Source organism: Salvelinus fontinalis, chromosome 2 (genome assembly GCF_029448725.1).
Source record: "Salvelinus fontinalis isolate EN_2023a chromosome 2, ASM2944872v1, whole genome shotgun sequence".
Classification (NCBI taxonomy): Eukaryota; Metazoa; Chordata; class Actinopteri; order Salmoniformes; family Salmonidae; genus Salvelinus; species Salvelinus fontinalis.
Window position 1 is genome coordinate 100,433,612 of NC_074666.1, and position 16,736 is coordinate 100,450,347.

Genomic DNA, 16,736 nt, shown 5'->3' on the forward strand with positions numbered 1-16,736 from the left:
TTATATTCTATTCACTTGATGGATGGTACAGGCATAGAAGTATGTAGAATTGATAGGATCAATGCTATACAGTTGGTGTCATTATCTAGAGTATATTCTATTCTATTCTATTCACTTGATGCATGGTACATACATAGAAATAGGTAGAATAGATAGGATCAATGCTATACAGTTGGTGTCATTATCTAGAGTATATTCACTCCTATCCACTTGCTGCATAGTAGGCCTATAGACATATAATAGGTAGACTGGAAATAATGTCCCCTGTCTCATGTCTACTCTACTCTATTGCATTCCCTTTCAAGCCTGTTATCAAAGTGTACATTATCTGTTGTCACAGACCCCAGGTCGATGCACATATAACATCTCCACACTGCTTCTATACCTGACACGAGATTCATCCCAAAATCACAATCATAACAATGGCTAATTCCCCCCCAAGGTCCCTTCCTTATCGCCAATAGTTTACATGCACAAAGTACTGTCTCCAGTTGGACTCCTTGACCAAAGTACTGTCTCCACTTGGACTCCTTGACCAAAGTACTGTCTCCACTTGGACTCCTTGACAAAGTACTGTCTCCACTTGGACTCCTTGACCAAAGTACTGTCTCCACTTGGACTCCTTGACCAAAGTACTGTCTCCACTTGGACTCCTTGACCAAAGTACTGTCTCCACTTGGACTCCTTGACCAAAGTACTGTCTCCAGTTAGGCACAAGTTATTCTGTCAAACAAGGGATAGTACTGGTAGCCCCCTAGAGAGAACAAGCCTGCTTTATTTAATGTCTCCTCTCAACAAACAACCCAAACTGGTCACAGAGCATTTCATATTATTCTTTACGTAAAAACGAGATTCTATTTAGTATGATATGTTATTTTTGGTGTGGTTACATAAGACAGATGGTTACTTAAAAAAAATGAAAAGAGGGTGGTTGGTTGTGGTGGATGGGTGAACGTGAACACGAATGTCTCGCAACTCAAAGGTTGCAAGTTCTAATCTCATCATGGACAACGTTAGCATTTTAGCAATTTAGCTACTATTCAACTACTTGCCATGTTAGCTAACCCTTCCCCTAAACCTAACCGTGACCCTTTTAACTAACCCTAACCTTAAACATTTAACCTAACCCTAGCCTAGCTAACGTTAGCGAGTTAGCTAACGTTAGCCATCTACCTACAATTTCGTAACATATTTCAAATATGTTGTAAATATTCAAATATTTCGTTTTTCAAATTCGTAACGTTTAATGCAAATTGTAATTCGTAAAATATCTTACTAAATGGGTGATGGACATCCACAAAATAATACATACTCTCTTTTCTGTCATATATTATGTTTTGTATCTCGGGTTTGCGTAAAGAATAATATGAAATGCTCTGAGACCAGGTTGAACAAAGAAACCAAAGTATTTTCTTTAACCGGGGAAAGACGTGTACAGCTACAGAAGACATCAGTAACGAAGTAACGGATGTACAAAAAGACTGGTGTCATTTTGTGTGTACCGATCTTATTGGTAGATACGTCTATTTCCTGCTCAGAGAAAGTGAGACTGAGAGAGAGACGCAGGAGAAATAGTTTGATTTCTGCGCAAGAAAAGTTTTACAGAACAAGTGTCCGTTGCTAAAAAGGTAAGATAAATAATTGATCATCTAATGCAACAGTATAATGTTGTGTTTGTTGTTTCGCTTGTAGGTTTGAGGAGTTTCCGTGGTAAATTGTCGGGTGATTGACGCAGTTGCAGAGAGATTTGCTCATTTGATGCGCGTTGATTGTCTATAGATGATTTTGCGCGCATTGATAAAGTTGAAGGAAAGCACCTGCCATCAGAAAGCCTGCCATAGTCCTATCTGTAAACAGTTTTTGTACTTTTGAAAGACATCAGATATAGAAAACTTTTCCCATTCGGGAAGGAGCTAGACCTACAGTAGTCTAGTGTGTTCTCTACACAGTGGCCCCTTTTTAAATGTTGCTCTAAATTACAGCAAACGCTCTCCCCTACTTATTAAGTGTAGGCCTACACTCGTTTCTCTAGTGAGGTCCGGTTTAGGTAGTGATTTAGTTGGAGGAACAAGTAGAGCCTGAACCAGAGAGACTGTCAGCAGACCCTGCCTTGCTCTAATGGCTAGTGATGAGTCGTTCGCGAACGAACGGAAAGTGTTTCTGCAAATAAATGACAAAACGATTCTCTAAAGAGGGTGAATCCCCAGTGCAGGAATATTAAATAGCGTGGAGAGTTAATCAATCTGGTCCACGCTGATATTTTCAGTACAGGCCATCTAATAATTTGGCCAGCTAAAAATGTATTTCAACGCGCATTTCCCGATCTGACATAATGGTAGCCTACCTTTTAGGCTTTACATTGGATATATATTTTTTTCATGGTTCTAGATCGATTATTAAGCTTTTTGAACTTAGAGTCGTTTGGGATCCATCCCTACACGTTTAAACAGCACCTTAGATTGGTCCCATCCCTACGTAGGTGTTTAACCAGCACCCTAGAAGGGTCGCATCCCTACGTAGTTGTTTAACCAGCTCCCTAGTATGCCTAGAGGGCATTACACTGACATCAGCACTCTGCTTGCATCCTAAGGGAATAGGGTGCCAAAGTAGTGCACTATGTAGGGAATAGGGTGCCAAAGTAGTGAACTATATAGGGAATAGGGTGCCAAAGTAGGGCTCTATACAGTGAATAGGTTGCCATTTAGGGCACGGCCTCTGACCACTGCCTGAGTGTAGACACAGATAGATTAAACAGATTGACTTTAAAGAGAAGATTCACCATCATTAAATATTGATTCATAGAGACTATTTATTATTCATCTGAATAATCTTACATTATTGATGTTGAACGCTGGTCAGAAATATCAGGTCCAGGGTAGAAGGGTTGGAGACATCTGCGCTCCAAATGGCACCCTATTCCCTATATAGTTCACTACTTTGGCACCCTGTTCCCTATATAGTTCACTACTTTGGCACCCTGTTCCCTATATAGTGCACCACTAAGCTGATCCTAGATCTGTAGTTCAGGTTAGTATTGGGGGGAGGGGAAGCTGATCCTAGATCTGTAGTTCAGGTTAGTATTGGGGGAGGGGAAGCTGATCCTAGATCTGTAGTTCAGGTTAGTATTGGGGGAGGGGAAGCTGATCCTAGATCTGTTGTTCAGGTTAGTATTGGGGGGAGGGGAAGCTGATCCTAGATCTGTAGTTCAGGTTAGTATTGGGGGGAGGGGAGGCTGATCCTAGATCTGTTGTTCAGGTTAGTATTGGGGGGAGGGGAAGCTGATCCTAGATCTGTAGTTCAGGTTAGTATTGGGGAGAGGGGAAGCTGATCCTAGATCTGTAGTTTAGGTTAGTATTGGGGGGAGGGGAGGCTGATCCTAGATCTGTAGTTCAGCTGATCCTAGAGCTGTCAGTCAGCTGATCCTAGAGCTGTCAGTCAGCTGATCCTAGAGCTGTCAGTCAGCTGATCCTAGAGCTGTCAGTCAGCTGATCCTAGATCTGTAGTTCAGCTTATCCTAGAGCTGTCAGTCAGCTGATCCTAGAGCTGTCAGTCAGCTGATCCTAGAGCTGTCAGTCAGCTGATCCTAGAGTTGATAATAAATGATTATAAGAGATATTATATCTTACTATGATAAGTATATATATAATAACTAAGTTATTATAACCAGTAATAATGCATTAGCCTTTCTGTTGGTAGTTGGTGTGAAACTACAAGTTAATATTGTTGATCAACCCATTGTTGAGAAATGTTGGTCTGTCTTCCTCTTTTGAGTCAGCATGTGTGTGTGTGCCTGTGTGTGTGTGTGTGCCTGCGTGTGTGTGTGTGCCTGCGTGTGCCTGTGTGTGTGTGTGTGTGTATGTGTGTGCGTGCCTGCGTGTGTGTTTGCTTGCATGTGTGTGCCTGCGTGTGTGTGCCTGCGTGTGCCTGCGTGTGTGTGCCTGCGTGTGTGTGCCTGCGTGTGCCTGCGTGCGTGTGCCTGCGTGTGTGTGCCTGCGTGTGTGTGCCTGCGTGTGTGTGCCTGCGTGTGTGTGCCTGCGTGTGTGTGCCTGCGTGTGCCTGCCTGCGTGTGTGTGCCTGCGTGTGCCTGTGTGTGTGTGCCTGCGTGTGCCTGTGTGTGTGTGCCTGCGTGTGTGTGCCTGCGTGTGTGTGCCTGCGTGTGTGTGCCTGCGTGTGTGTGCCTGCGTGTGCCTGTGTGTGTGTGCCTGCGTGTGTGTGCATGTGCGTGTGTGCCTGCGTGTGTGTGCATGTGTGTGTGCGTTTGTGAGAGAATACACCATATTATTTGTTAATTCTGTGTTGTGTCTGTGTGTGTCTTCTGCTCCTTTTGAGAATCTTTTTTTGTCATCTTCATTTCCTCCTGAACTGTAGCTAACAGAAGAACAAGTCAGACCAGCTTCTCACTCTCTCACCATCCTCACTGAACAGGCCTACAAACAGACTACAGTCCTGGAGAATTATTGTCCTCCATCCATTAGCTGTGTGTTTGTCTTAATATGACCCTCCCCACTCCCCTTTATACCAGCCCCTGAGACTCATTAACCCAGTTTATTAACCCCTCTATACCAGCCCCTGAGTCTCATTAACCCAGTTTATTAACCCAGTTTATTAACCCAGTTTATTAACCCAGTTTATTAACTCCTCTATACCAGCCCCTGAGTCTCATTAACCCAGTATATTAACCCCTCTATGCCAGCCCCTGAGTCTCATTAACCCAGGTTATTAACTCCTCTATACCAGCCCCTGAGTCTCATTAACCCAGTATATTAACCCCTCTATACCAGCCCCTGAGTCTCATTAACCCAGTTTATTAACCCAGTTTATTAACTCCTCTATACCAGCCCCTGAGACTCATTAACCCAGTTTATTAACCCAGTTTATTAACTCCTCTATACCAGCCCCTGAGACTCATTAACCCAGTTTATTAACCCAGTTTATTAACTCCTCTATACCAGCCCCTGAGACTCATTAACCCAGTATATTAACTCCTCTATACCAGCCCCTGAGTCTCATTAACCCAGTTTATTAACCCAGTTTATTAACTCCTCTATACCAGCCCCTGAGACTCATTAACCCAGGTTATTAACCCCTATCTGACCATCAGTACAGTGGCATGGTTATGGTTGGCAGTAAACCACATCATTAATCCCAATTATCTATATAAACATTATAGAGATGTATCTCCTACATGACTTGGTTTATTACATAGACATCCCATTACTCACTGGTGGACATTGGTATCCTAGCAACAGGACAAAAAAAATCTGCCTCCTTTGTCAGGAAAACTGAACATAGATTCTGGTGAGTGTCGACTGATCCTAGATCTGTGCCTGCTAGAGGAAACTTCTACCCAAATCAATGTTTTATTGGTTGCGTACACAGATTTGCAGATGTTATCGCAGGTGCAGATAAATGCTTGTGTTTTCTAGCTCCGACAGTGTAGTAATATCTAGCAATACAAAACAATACACACATAATCCAGGAAATTAAGAAATATCAGAATGAGAAATGTCAGTATCAAAAAAAAATATATATATATTTATAATCCGGGTAGTTTTGGTTTGGGGCTGCTGATTGGCTGAAACCCGTGGTATATCAGACAATATAACATGGGTATGAAACTAAATGACTTGTTTACTGGTCTAATTACATTGGTAACCTGTTAATAATGAGCAATAAGGCTCATCGGGGTTTTGTGGTATATGAGCAATATACTACGGCTAAGGGCTGTATCCAGGCTGTAGACTCTGTGATGCGTTGTGTCTGAGAACAGCCAGATACCACACCTCCTCTGACCTACATTGCTTAAATATACATTGATTGTACAAAACATCAGGAAATCCTGCTCGTTCCATGACATAGACTGACCAGGTGAAAGCTATGATCCCTTATTGATGTCACCTGTTAAATCCACTTCAATCAGTGTAGATGAAGGGGAGGAGACAGGTTAAAGAAAGATTTCAAAACCTTGAGACAATTGAGACATGGCTTGTGTCTGTGTGCCATTCAGAGGGTGAATGGGCAAGACAAAATATTTGTGCCTTTGAACGGGGTATTGTAAGTAGGTGCCAAGTGCACCAGTTTGTGTCAAGAACTGAAACTCTGCTGGGTTTCCCACGCACAACAGTTTCCTGTGTATATCAAGAATAGTCAAACACTGAAAGGACATCCAGCCAACTTGACACAACTGTGGGAACTATTGGCGTCAACATGGGCCAGCATCCCTCTGGAACGCTTTCCAACTGAGGCAGTTCTGAAGGCAACTCAATGTTAGTTCTTGTTCATGTTTGTACACTCAGTGTATAGATGGTGTGTATAGATGGTGTGTATAGAGGGTGTGTGTATAGATGGTGTGTATAGAGGGTGTGTATAGAGGGTGTGTATAATGGTGTGTATAATGGTGTGTATAATGGTGTGTGTAGATGGTGTCTATAGACGGTGTGTATAGATGGTGTGTGTATAGATGGTGTGTATAGAGGGTGTGTATAGAGGGTGTGTATAGATGGTGTGTATAATGGTGTGTATAGATGGTGTGTATAGATGGTGTGTATAGATGTTGTGTGTAGATGGTGTGTGTAGATGGTGTGTATAATGGTGTGTATAATGGTGTGTATAATGGTGTGTATAATGGTGCGTATAATGGTGTGTATAAAAGTGTGTATAATGGTGTGTATAATGGTGTGTATAATGGTGCGTATAATGGTGTGTGTAGATGGTGTGTATAGATGGTGTGTATAGATGGTGTGTATAGATGGTGTGTATAGATGGTGTGTATAATGGTGTGTATAATGGTGTGTATAGATGGTGTGTATAATGGTGTGTATAAAAGTGTGTATAATGGTGTGTATAGATGGTGTGTATAGGTGGTGTGTATAGATGGTGTGTGTAGATGGTGTGTGTAGATGGTGTGTATAGATGGTGTGTGTAGATGGTGTGTGTAGATGGTGTGTATAGATGGTGTGTATAATGGTGTGTGTAGATGTTGTGTATAGGTGGTGTGTATAATGGTATGTATAGATGGTGTGTATAATGGTGTGTTTGTAGGTGGTGTGTATAGATGGTGTGTATAATGGTGTGTTTGTAGGTGGTGTGTATAGATGTTGTGTGTAGATGGTGTGTATAATGGTATGTATAGATGGTGTGTATAGATGGTGTGTATAGATGGTGTGTATAGGTGGTGTGTATAGGTGGTGTGTATAGATGGTGTGTATAACGGTGTGTATAGATGGTGTGTATAGATGGTGTGTATAGATGGTGTGTATAGATGGTGTGTATAGATGGTGTGTGTAGATGGTGTGTGTAGGTGGTGTGTATAGGTGGTGTGTATAGGTGGTGTGTATAGGTGGTGTGTATAGGTGGTGTGTATAGGTGGTGTGTATAGGTGGTGTGTATAGATGGTGTGTATATTGGTGTGTATAGATGGTGTGTATAGACTGTGTGTATAATGGTATGTATAGATGGTGTGTATAGACGGTGTGTATAGATGGTGTGTATAGGTGGTGTGTATAGGTGGTGTGTATAGATGGTGTGTATAGACGGTGTGTATAGACGGTGTGTATAGACGGTGTGTATAGACGGTGTGTATAGACGGTGTGTATAGACGGTGTGTATAGACGGTGTGTATAGACGGTGTGTATAGGTGGTGTGTATAGATGGTGTGTATAGACGGGCGGCAGGGTAGCCTAGTGGTTAGAGCGTTGGACTAGTAACCGAAAGGTTGCAAGTTCAAATCCCCGAGCTGACAAGGTACAAATCTGTCGTTCTGCCCCTGAACAAGGCAGTTAACCCACTGTTCCTAGGCCGTCATTGAAAATAAGAATTTGTTCTTAACTGACTTGTCTAGTTAAATAAAGGTAAAATAAAAATAAAAAAAATAGATGGTGTGTATAATAGTATGTATAGGTGGTGTGTATAGATGGTGTGTATAGATGGGGTGTATAGATGGTGTGTATAGGTGGTGTGTATAGATGGTGTGTATAGGTGGTGTGTATAGATGGTGTGTATAGACGGTGTGTATAGATGGTGTGTATAGATGGTGTGTATAGACGGTGTGTATAGATGGTTTGTATAGACTGTATGGACAGTATATGAATAGAAACGGTGTGTATAGCAGTAGTTATATAGGATGGTGTGTATAGATGGTGTGTGTAGATGGTGTGTATAGATGGTGTGTATAGATGGTGTGTATAGGTGGTGTGTATAGATGGTGTGTATAGATGGTGTGTATAGGTGGTGTGTATAGATGGTGTGTATAGATGGTGTGTATAATGGTGTGTATAGATGGTGTGTATAGATGGTATGTATAATGGTGTGTATAGATGGTGTGTATAATGGTATGTATAATGGTGTGTATAGGTGGTGTGTATAGATGGTGTGTATAATGGTATGTATAATGGTGTGTATAGGTGGTGTGTATAATGGTGTGTATAGGTGGTGTGTATAGACGGTGTGTATAATGGTATGTATAATGGTGTGTATAGACGGGGTGTATAGATGGTTTGTATAGATGGTGTGTATAGATGGTGTGTATAATGGTGTGTTTGTAGGTCGTGTGTATAGATGTTGTGTGTAGATGGTGTGTATAATGGTATGTATAATGGTGTGTATAGACGGGGTGTATAGATGGTTTGTATAGATGGTGTGTATAGATGGTGTGTATAGATGGTGTGTATAGACGGTGTGTAGACAGTATGGACAGTATATGAATAGAAAAGGTGTGTACAGTAGTAGTTATATAGGATGATCCTTGACTAGAATACAGTATATACATATGAAGTGGGTGAAACCGTATGTAAACATTATTAAAAGTGTTCAATGACTCTATGTACATAGGGCAGCAGTCTCTAAGGTGCAGGGTAGAGTACCTGGTGGTAGTCGGTTAGTGACAGTGGTATTGGGTTGAACAGGCCAGGTCTCGGGTTGCTGAGGTCCTTGAAAACTGGTTACCAACGTAATTAGAACAGTAAATAAGTAATTTTGTTCAATAAAAAAAAATGACACTTCTAATTGTGTTGGTAACCAGTTTATAATAGCAACAAGTCACCTCTGGGAGCGGGGTGAACAGGTCCTTGATGATCTTCTTGGCCTTCCTGTGACATCGGGAGCTGTAGATGTCCTGGAGGGAAGGCAGTGTGCCCCCGGTGAAGCGTTGGGCAGACCGTACCACCCTCTGGAGAGCCCTGCGGTTGTGGGCGGTGCAGTTGCCTTACCAGGTGGTGATAGAATTGTGTATCTGTAAAAGTTTGTGAGGGTTTTAGGTGCCAAGTCGAATTTCTTCAGCCTCCTGAGGTTGAATAGGCGCTGTTGTGCTTTCTTCACCACGCTGTCGGTGTGGGGTGGACCATTTCAGGTCCTCAGTGATGTGGACGCAGAGGAACTTGAGGATTTTGACCATCTCCACTGCGGCCCCGTCGATGTGGATGGGGCCGTGCGCTCTCTGCTGTCTCCTGTAGGGATTGGAACCTAAATTATTTTCCAATTGTTTCGTTCTGAACAGAACCATTATATTTTTAGTTCTGTTCCAATGTTCCGACCAGCAAAATAAAGTTCTGAACTGGTTATAACCCCCCCCCCCCCCCCCCCCCCCCCCCCCCCCCAAAGTACTGGTTTATATCATTCCTTTTTAAACCTCTGAAATAAATAAAAAATACAATTTAGCTGGACATTAAATGAGCAGCTTGCTGTGGAGCAGGATGTACATGGACAGACAAGTGTAGGGTACAAGATGGCGCCGGGCATGTTGTTCTTATCTGAATTAGGCCGACAAAATGATACCTATGGAGGAACGGCTTCTATGAAGGCATCTCGTACAAGACAGTACACCGTAAAATAGAAAGTGACATTTTCCAGAAGAATTGTGTGCTTGATTCAGCTGTCCAGAAGTATGTTATTCAGAGGTCAACAAACTGACATCATGAAGCAAACATTCCCAGAAGTTATTTTCCCACCATAATAGTAGAACTAGAATGTAAACAAAGAATAGCAATGCTAGTATGTATTCAAATAACAGTGTAATCTGATCCCAGGGCCGGGATTCAATCCGTATTTAAAGGGGATTTCTGATTGAATGGGGCATCTGCAGCGTTTACTGTGAACGTTGGGATTGATCCTAGATCTGTGGTTAGTGTTGTGTTAGGATTGATCCTAGATCTATGGTTAGTGTTGTGCTAGGATTGATCCTAGATCTGTGGTTAGTGTTGTGTTAGGATTGATCCTAGATCTATGGTTAGTGTTGTGCTAGGATTGATCCTAGATCTGTGGTTAGTGTTGTGTTAGGTTTGATCCTAGATCTGTGGTTAGTGTTGTGTTAGGATTGATCCTAGATCTGTGGTTAGTGTTGTGCCAGGATTGATACTAGATCTGTGGTTAGTGTTGTGCTAGGATTGATCCTAGATCTGTGGTTAGTGTTGTGTTAGGATTGATCCTAGATCTGTGGTTAGTGTTGTGTTAGGATTGATCCTAGATCTGTGGTTAGTGTTGTGCCAGGATTGATACTAGATCTGTGGTTAGTGTTGTGCTAGGATTGATCCTAGATCTGTGGTTAGTGTTGTGTTAGGATTGATCCTAGATCTGTGGTTAGTGTTGTGTTAGGATTGATCCTAGATCTGTGGTTAGTGTTGTACTAGGATTGATCCTAGATCTGTGGTTAGTGTTGTGTTAGGATTGATCCTAGATCTGTGGTTAGTGTTGTGTTAGGGTTGATCCTAGATCTGTGGTTAGTGTTGTGCTAGGATTGATCCTAGATATGTGGTTAGTGTTGTGCTAGGATTGATCCTAGATCAGGGTCCTGTTTCCAAAGCTCTCTACTACACAAGCTGCCAACATACCTCACTTCATTGGGCTCCCGAGTGGCGCAGCAGTCTAAGGCACTGCATCTCAGTGCTAGAGGCGTCACTACAGACCCTGGTTTGATTCCAGGCTGTATCACAACCGTCCGTGATTGGGAGTCCCATAGGGTGGCGCACATTTGGCCCAGTGTCGTCCGGGTTTGGCCGGGGTAGGCCGTCATTGTAAATAAGAATTTGTTCTGAACTGACTTGCCTAGTTAAATATAGGTTAAATAAAACAGTCATTACTCCCTTCTCCATTCCAAAACTACTAAACAGTCCACCATACCTCCCTTCATTACTCCCTTCTCCTTTATAAAACTACTAAACAGTCCACCATACCTCCCTTCATTACTCCCTTCTCCTTTATAAAACTACTAAACAGTCCACCATACCTCCCTTCATTACTCCCTTCTCCTTAACATATCTCACTTCTTTGTTGAAGTATAAAAATATGAGTAAAATATGAATATACCAAACCCCTTCACAGGGTTGGTTAACTGTTCAGGTACCTCTGAGAGAGATGCAAGAGAGAGAGAGGAAGAGGCTATTGACTGTGAGAGATGCAAGAGAGAGAGGAAAAGGCTATTGGCTGTGAGAGATGCAGCAGAGAGAAGAAGAGGCTATTGGCTGTGAGAGATACAGCAGAGAGAGAAAGAGGCTATTGACTGTGAGAGATACAGCAGAGAGAGGAAGAGGCTATTGACTGTGAGAGATACAGCAGAGAGAAGAAGAGGCTATTGGCTGTGAGAGGAAGAGGCTATTGACTGTGAGAGATACAGCAGAGAGATGAAGAGGATATTGACTGTGAGAGATACAGCAGAGAGAGGAAGAGGCTATTGGCTGTGAGAGAGATGCAGAAGAGAGAGGAAGAGGATATTGACTGTGTGAGAGATACAGCAGAGAGAGGAAGAGGCTATTGACTGTGAGAGAGATGAGGAAGAGAGATGAAGAGGCTATTGACTGTGAGAGAGATGAGGAAGAGAGATGAAGAGGCTATTGACTGTGAGAGAGATACAGCAGAGAGAGGAAGAGGCTATTGACTGTGAGAGAGATGAGGAAGAGAGATGAAGAGGCTATTGACTGTGAGAGAGATACAGCAGAGAGATGAAGAGGCTATTGACTGTGAGAGAGATGAGGAAGAGAGATGAAGAGGCTATTGACTGTGAGAGAGATGAGGAAGAGAGAGGAAGAGGCTATTGACTGTGAGAGAGGGGAAGAGGCTATTGACTGTGAGAGAGATACAGAAGAGAGAGGAAGAAATAATGAATAAAGGTAGTGAGAGGGAGAACAGACATTTGATGAAAAAGTAATAATACATAGAGGAATAGAAAGGTATGCACAGAAATATCTGTTGATGAAAGAGAGAGAGGGAGTGGATAGAGAGGGAGGGAGGAGAGTGGATGGAGGGAGGAGAGAGAGAGTGGATGGAGAGGGAGGGAGGAGGGTGGATGGAGGGAGGAGAGAGAGAGTGGATGGAGAGGGAGGGAGGAGGGTGGATGGAGGGAGGAGAGAGAGAGTGGATGGAGAGGGAGGGAGGAGGGTGGATGGAGGGAGGAGAGAGAGAGTGGATGGAGAGGGAGAGAGGAGAGTGGATGGAGGGAGGAGGAGAGTGGATTGAGGGAGGAGGAGAGTGGATGGAGGGAGGAGGAGAGTGGATGGAGGGAGGAGGAGAGTGGATTGAGGGAGGAGATGGAGAGGGAGGAGAGGGAGAGAGGGAGGAGAGGGAGAGAGGATGGAGAGGGAGGAGAGGGAGAGAGGGAGGAGAGGGAGAGAGGGAGAGTGGATGGAGAGGGAGGAGAGGGAGAGTGGATGGAGAGGGAGGAGAGGGAGAGAGGGAGGAGAGGGAGAGTGGATGGAGAGGGAGGAGAGGGAGAGTGAATGGAGTGGGAGGAGAGGGAGAGTGGATGGAGTGGGAGGAGAGGGAGAGTGAATGGAGAGGGAGGAGAGGGAGAGTGGATGGAGTGGGAGGAGAGGGAGAGTGAATGGAGAGGGAGGAGAGGGAGAGTGGATGGAGTGGGAGGAGAGGGAGAGTGAATGGAGAGGGAGGAGAGGGAGAGTGAATGGAGTGGGAGGAGAGGGAGAGTGGATGGAGAGGGAGGAGAAGGAGAGTGGATGGAGAGGGAGGAGAGGGAGAGTGGATGGAGTGGGAGGAGAGGGAGAGTGAATGGAGAGGGAGGAGAGGGAGAGTGGATGGAGAGGGAGGAGAGGGAGAGTGAATGGAGAGGGAGGAGAGGGAGAGTGAATGGAGAGGGAGGAGAGGGAGGGTGGATGGAGAGGGAGGAGAGGGAGGGTGGATGGAGAGGGAGGAGAGGGAGAGTGGATGGAGAGGGAGGAGAGGGAGAGAGGGAGGAGAGGGAGGAGAGGGAGAGTGGATGGAGTGGGAGGAGAGGGAGAGTGAATGGAGAGGGAGGAGAGGGAGAGTGGATGGAGTGGGAGGAGAGGGAGAGTGAATGGAGAGGGAGGAGAGGGAGAGTGAATGGAGAGGGAGGAGAGGGAGAGTGGATGGAGAGGGAGGAGAGGGAGAGTGGATGGAGAGGGAGGAGAGGGAGAGTGAATGGAGAGGGAGGAGAGGGAGAGAGGGAGGAGAGGGGGGAGAGGGAGGAGAGGGAGAGTGGATGGAGAGGGAGGAGAGGGAGAGTGGATGGAGAGGGGGGAGAGGGAGGAGAGGGAGAGTGGATGGAGAGGGAGGAGAGGGAGAGTGGATGGAGAGGGGGGAGAGGGAGGAGAGGGAGAGTGGATGGAGAGGGAGGAGAGGGAGAGTGGATGGAGAGGGAGGAGAGGGAGAGTGGATGGAGAGGGAGAGGGAGAGTGGATGGAGAGGGAGGAGAGGGAGAGTGGATGGAGAGGGGGGAGAGGGAGAGTGGATGGAGAGGGGGGAGAGGGAGAGTGGTGGAGAGGGGGGGAGGGAGGAGAGGGAGAGTGGTGGAGAGGGAGGAGAGTGGAGAGTGGATGGAGAGGGGGGAGAGGGAGAGTGGATGGAGAGGGGGGTGAGGGGGGAGAGTGGATGGAGAGGGGGAGAGGGAGGTGGATGGGAGGGAGGAGAGGGAGGAGAGGGAGAGTGATGGAGAGGGAGGGGGAGGGTGAGGTGATGGGGGGGGGGAGGGAGGAGAGGGAGAGTGGATGGAGAGGGGGGAGAGGGAGAGTGGATGGAGAGGGAGGAGAGGGAGAGTGAGGAGAGGGAGAGTGGATGGAGAGGGGGGAGAGGGAGGAGAGGGAGAGTGGATGGAGAGGGAGAGTGGATGGAGAGGGGGGAGAGGGAGGAGAGGGAGAGTGGATGGAGAGGGAGAGAGGGAGAGTGGATGGAGAGGGGGGAGAGGGAGGAGAGGGAGAGTGGATGGAGAGGGAGGAGAGGGAGGAGAGGGAGAGTGGATGGAGAGGGAGAGTGGATGGAGTGGGAGGAGAGGGAGGAGAGGGAGAGGGGATGGAGAGGGGGGAGAGGGAGGAGAGGGAGAGTGGATGGAGAGGGAGAGTGGATGGAGAGGGGGGAGAGGGAGGAGAGGGAGAGTGGATGGAGAGGGGGGAGAGGGAGAGTGGATGGAGAGGGAGGAGAGGGAGAGTGGATGGAGAGGGAGGAGAGAGAGTGGATGGAGAGGGAGGAGAGGGAGAGTGAATGGAGAGGGAGGAGAGGGAGAGTGAATGGAGAGGGAGGAGAGGGAGAGTGGCTTGTGTACTGAGGAAGCAAAGAAAGAGAGCGTGAGAGAGAGCAAGTGGGAGAAAGGGAGTGAGCGAAAGCAAGCAAGCCAGCGATGGAGGGAGGGAAGGTGGGAAAGGGGGAAAGATGAGCTCATTGCAGTCTCTGGGCTGGTGACTGAAGGGGGAGGAGAGGATGGAGGGAGAGGAGGAGGAGGAGAGGAGGCAGAGGTTTAGCTACTTCTGTCTGAGAATCGATAGCTATCGTCTGCGTACTGGAATGGCAATACTGCAGACAGGGCTAGCATCTCTAACTAAATACAAATTGGAATTAACATTTCTACTTTAGCATCTTAAGCTAACTGAATATGATTTTCAAAATTAGCCGTTAGCATTTCCAATATAAATCAATAGAGGACTTAGCATTTGGTCAATGACATCATCGGGTGTCTCGATGCTACCGTGCTAGCTTACACATTTTGTAGGGAGACGGCACAGACACTCCTATCTTTCTCTCTCTCTCTCTCTCTCTCTCTCTCTCTCTCTCTCTCTCTCTCTCTCTCTCTCTCTCTCTCTCTCTCTCTCTCTCTCTCCCACTCTCTGACTCGCTCCCTCTGCTTCACACACGCTCCATCCCCACCCAAACCCAAGGATTCTCCCTCTCCTCTCTCTCTCTCTCTCTCCTCTCTCTCTCTCTCTGTCGATATCTGTCTTTTTAGGAGAAGAAGGAATGCTTGTTTAATTCCTCTGTTTGAAAGGACTCTTTTTGATGCTGTAGACTTGAAACCGTTTGTGTGCTGGTTACTTTGCCCTACCTGTGGAGGATCCCGGTAGTCAGCCAGCCTCTGGAGCGTGTGTAGCCCCAGCCGCAGCCACCATGCTGGGCTTGGATGTGTGTGAGTTTGGGGGTCAGGTTCTGGAGCTTCTCTGGCTAACCATGTGTTACCAAGGTAACAACACTGCCTTTTATGCTGTTTTACCTGTGTGTGTGTGTGTGTGTGTGTGTGTGTGTGTGTGTGTGTGTGTGTGTGTGTGTGTGTGTGTGTGTGTGTGTGTGTGTGTGTGTGTGTGTGTGTGTGTGTGTGTGAGCTGTGTGTGTGTGTGTGTGTGTGTGAGCTGTGTGTGTGTGTGTGAGCTGTGTCAGATGCCCGATCAGCTGTATAGATTAGTGTTATTGTAGTGTGTGTGTCTTTCTGTCAAGTCTGTACACTGTAGATTATTTTCTTGTGTGTGTGTGTGATCAGTCTCTAGGTGGTTGGAGATGGTTTTATGTTTGATATGATAAGACAAGCCAAAGGTGGTCCATATTGTATTGATCCTGTGTCCTTTGTGGTGTGTGTGTGTTGTGGTGTCTGTTGTAATTACATGTCTCAGGTCTTGTTGTATCAGGGCTTTTCTGTTCACGCACTCCTGGTTGTCTGCCAATTGGGCGTATGTGTGTGTGTGTGTGTGTGTGTATGTGTGTCTGTTAGCTGAATGATGTCACCACATTTACCATACCCCCCCCCCCCCCTGTCAAAAGTGATGGATGAGATTGTGTGTGAGTGGGGGGGGGGCGACACATGTTACACTGAGTGAATCAATTTGACGGCATGTTCTCCCCAAGGTGTTGGTGTTTGTTCCTTCTGTGTGTGTGTAGATGCGTGCATTGGTGTGTGTGTGTGTGTGTGTGTGTACTCCGCCCCGTTGCCTTCTGAGTGTATCCAGTAAAATGCACTGGCCCATGTAATGAAGGGAAATGAGAGACAGAGACTAATATCCTCTCTACGACATACAGTATTACAACCAACCTACTACTGTGTGTGTCAGTGTGTGTTTGTATGTGAGAGTGTCAGTGTGTCAGTGTGTGTTTGTGTGTGAGAATGTCAGTGTGTGTTTGTATGTGAGTGTGTCAGTGTGTGTTTGTGTGTGAGAGTGTGTGTGTGAGAGTGTCAGTGTGTGTTCGTGTTTGTACCTGAGGGGACTCCTAGTAATAAAGGGGGGACCCCCCTCCATCTCCTCCTCTCTGTTTGAGGCCGTCATTGTAAATAAGAATTTGTTCTTCATCGACCCTTCGCTAAGCCCCGCCCCAGAACCAATCGCAACATTCCAATGGACAGCAACTGCCGTGGAGTCCGACAGTCCGCCACTTCGGACAAGGCAGTGAGGGTTATGACAAAACAAAGAGTTTTCTTTAAGAGATAATTCGTTTAAATGTGTAAATAGTTGAACAGTGCACCAGGGGTAACTGTGATTCCTGGTCTGTTGATCAACTATTATGTTTTAATACTGATGTTACAT

At 45.8% G+C, this 16,736-nt stretch overlaps 1 protein-coding gene across 3 annotated transcripts in view; it reads left to right on the top strand.

The window, feature by feature from the left end:
- The first annotated feature begins 1,437 nt into the window (after positions 1 to 1,437).
- The window catches only part of arhgdig (Rho GDP dissociation inhibitor (GDI) gamma), a 53,615-nt gene continuing 38,316 nt past the window's right edge, over positions 1,438 to 16,736 (top strand). The window contains exon 1 of one of the 3 annotated variants that reach the window (XM_055897727.1): positions 1,438 to 1,628. Coding sequence is in view for 2 of the 3 variants with exons in the window: in XM_055897713.1 (XP_055753688.1) it covers positions 15,334 to 15,406 (73 nt within the window). In the remaining variant the exon portion in view is untranslated. Of the gene's footprint in view, positions 1,629 to 14,675; positions 15,407 to 16,736 lie in introns of those variants that run through there. The other 2 variants (XM_055897713.1, XM_055897720.1) reach the window with 2 other exon arrangements.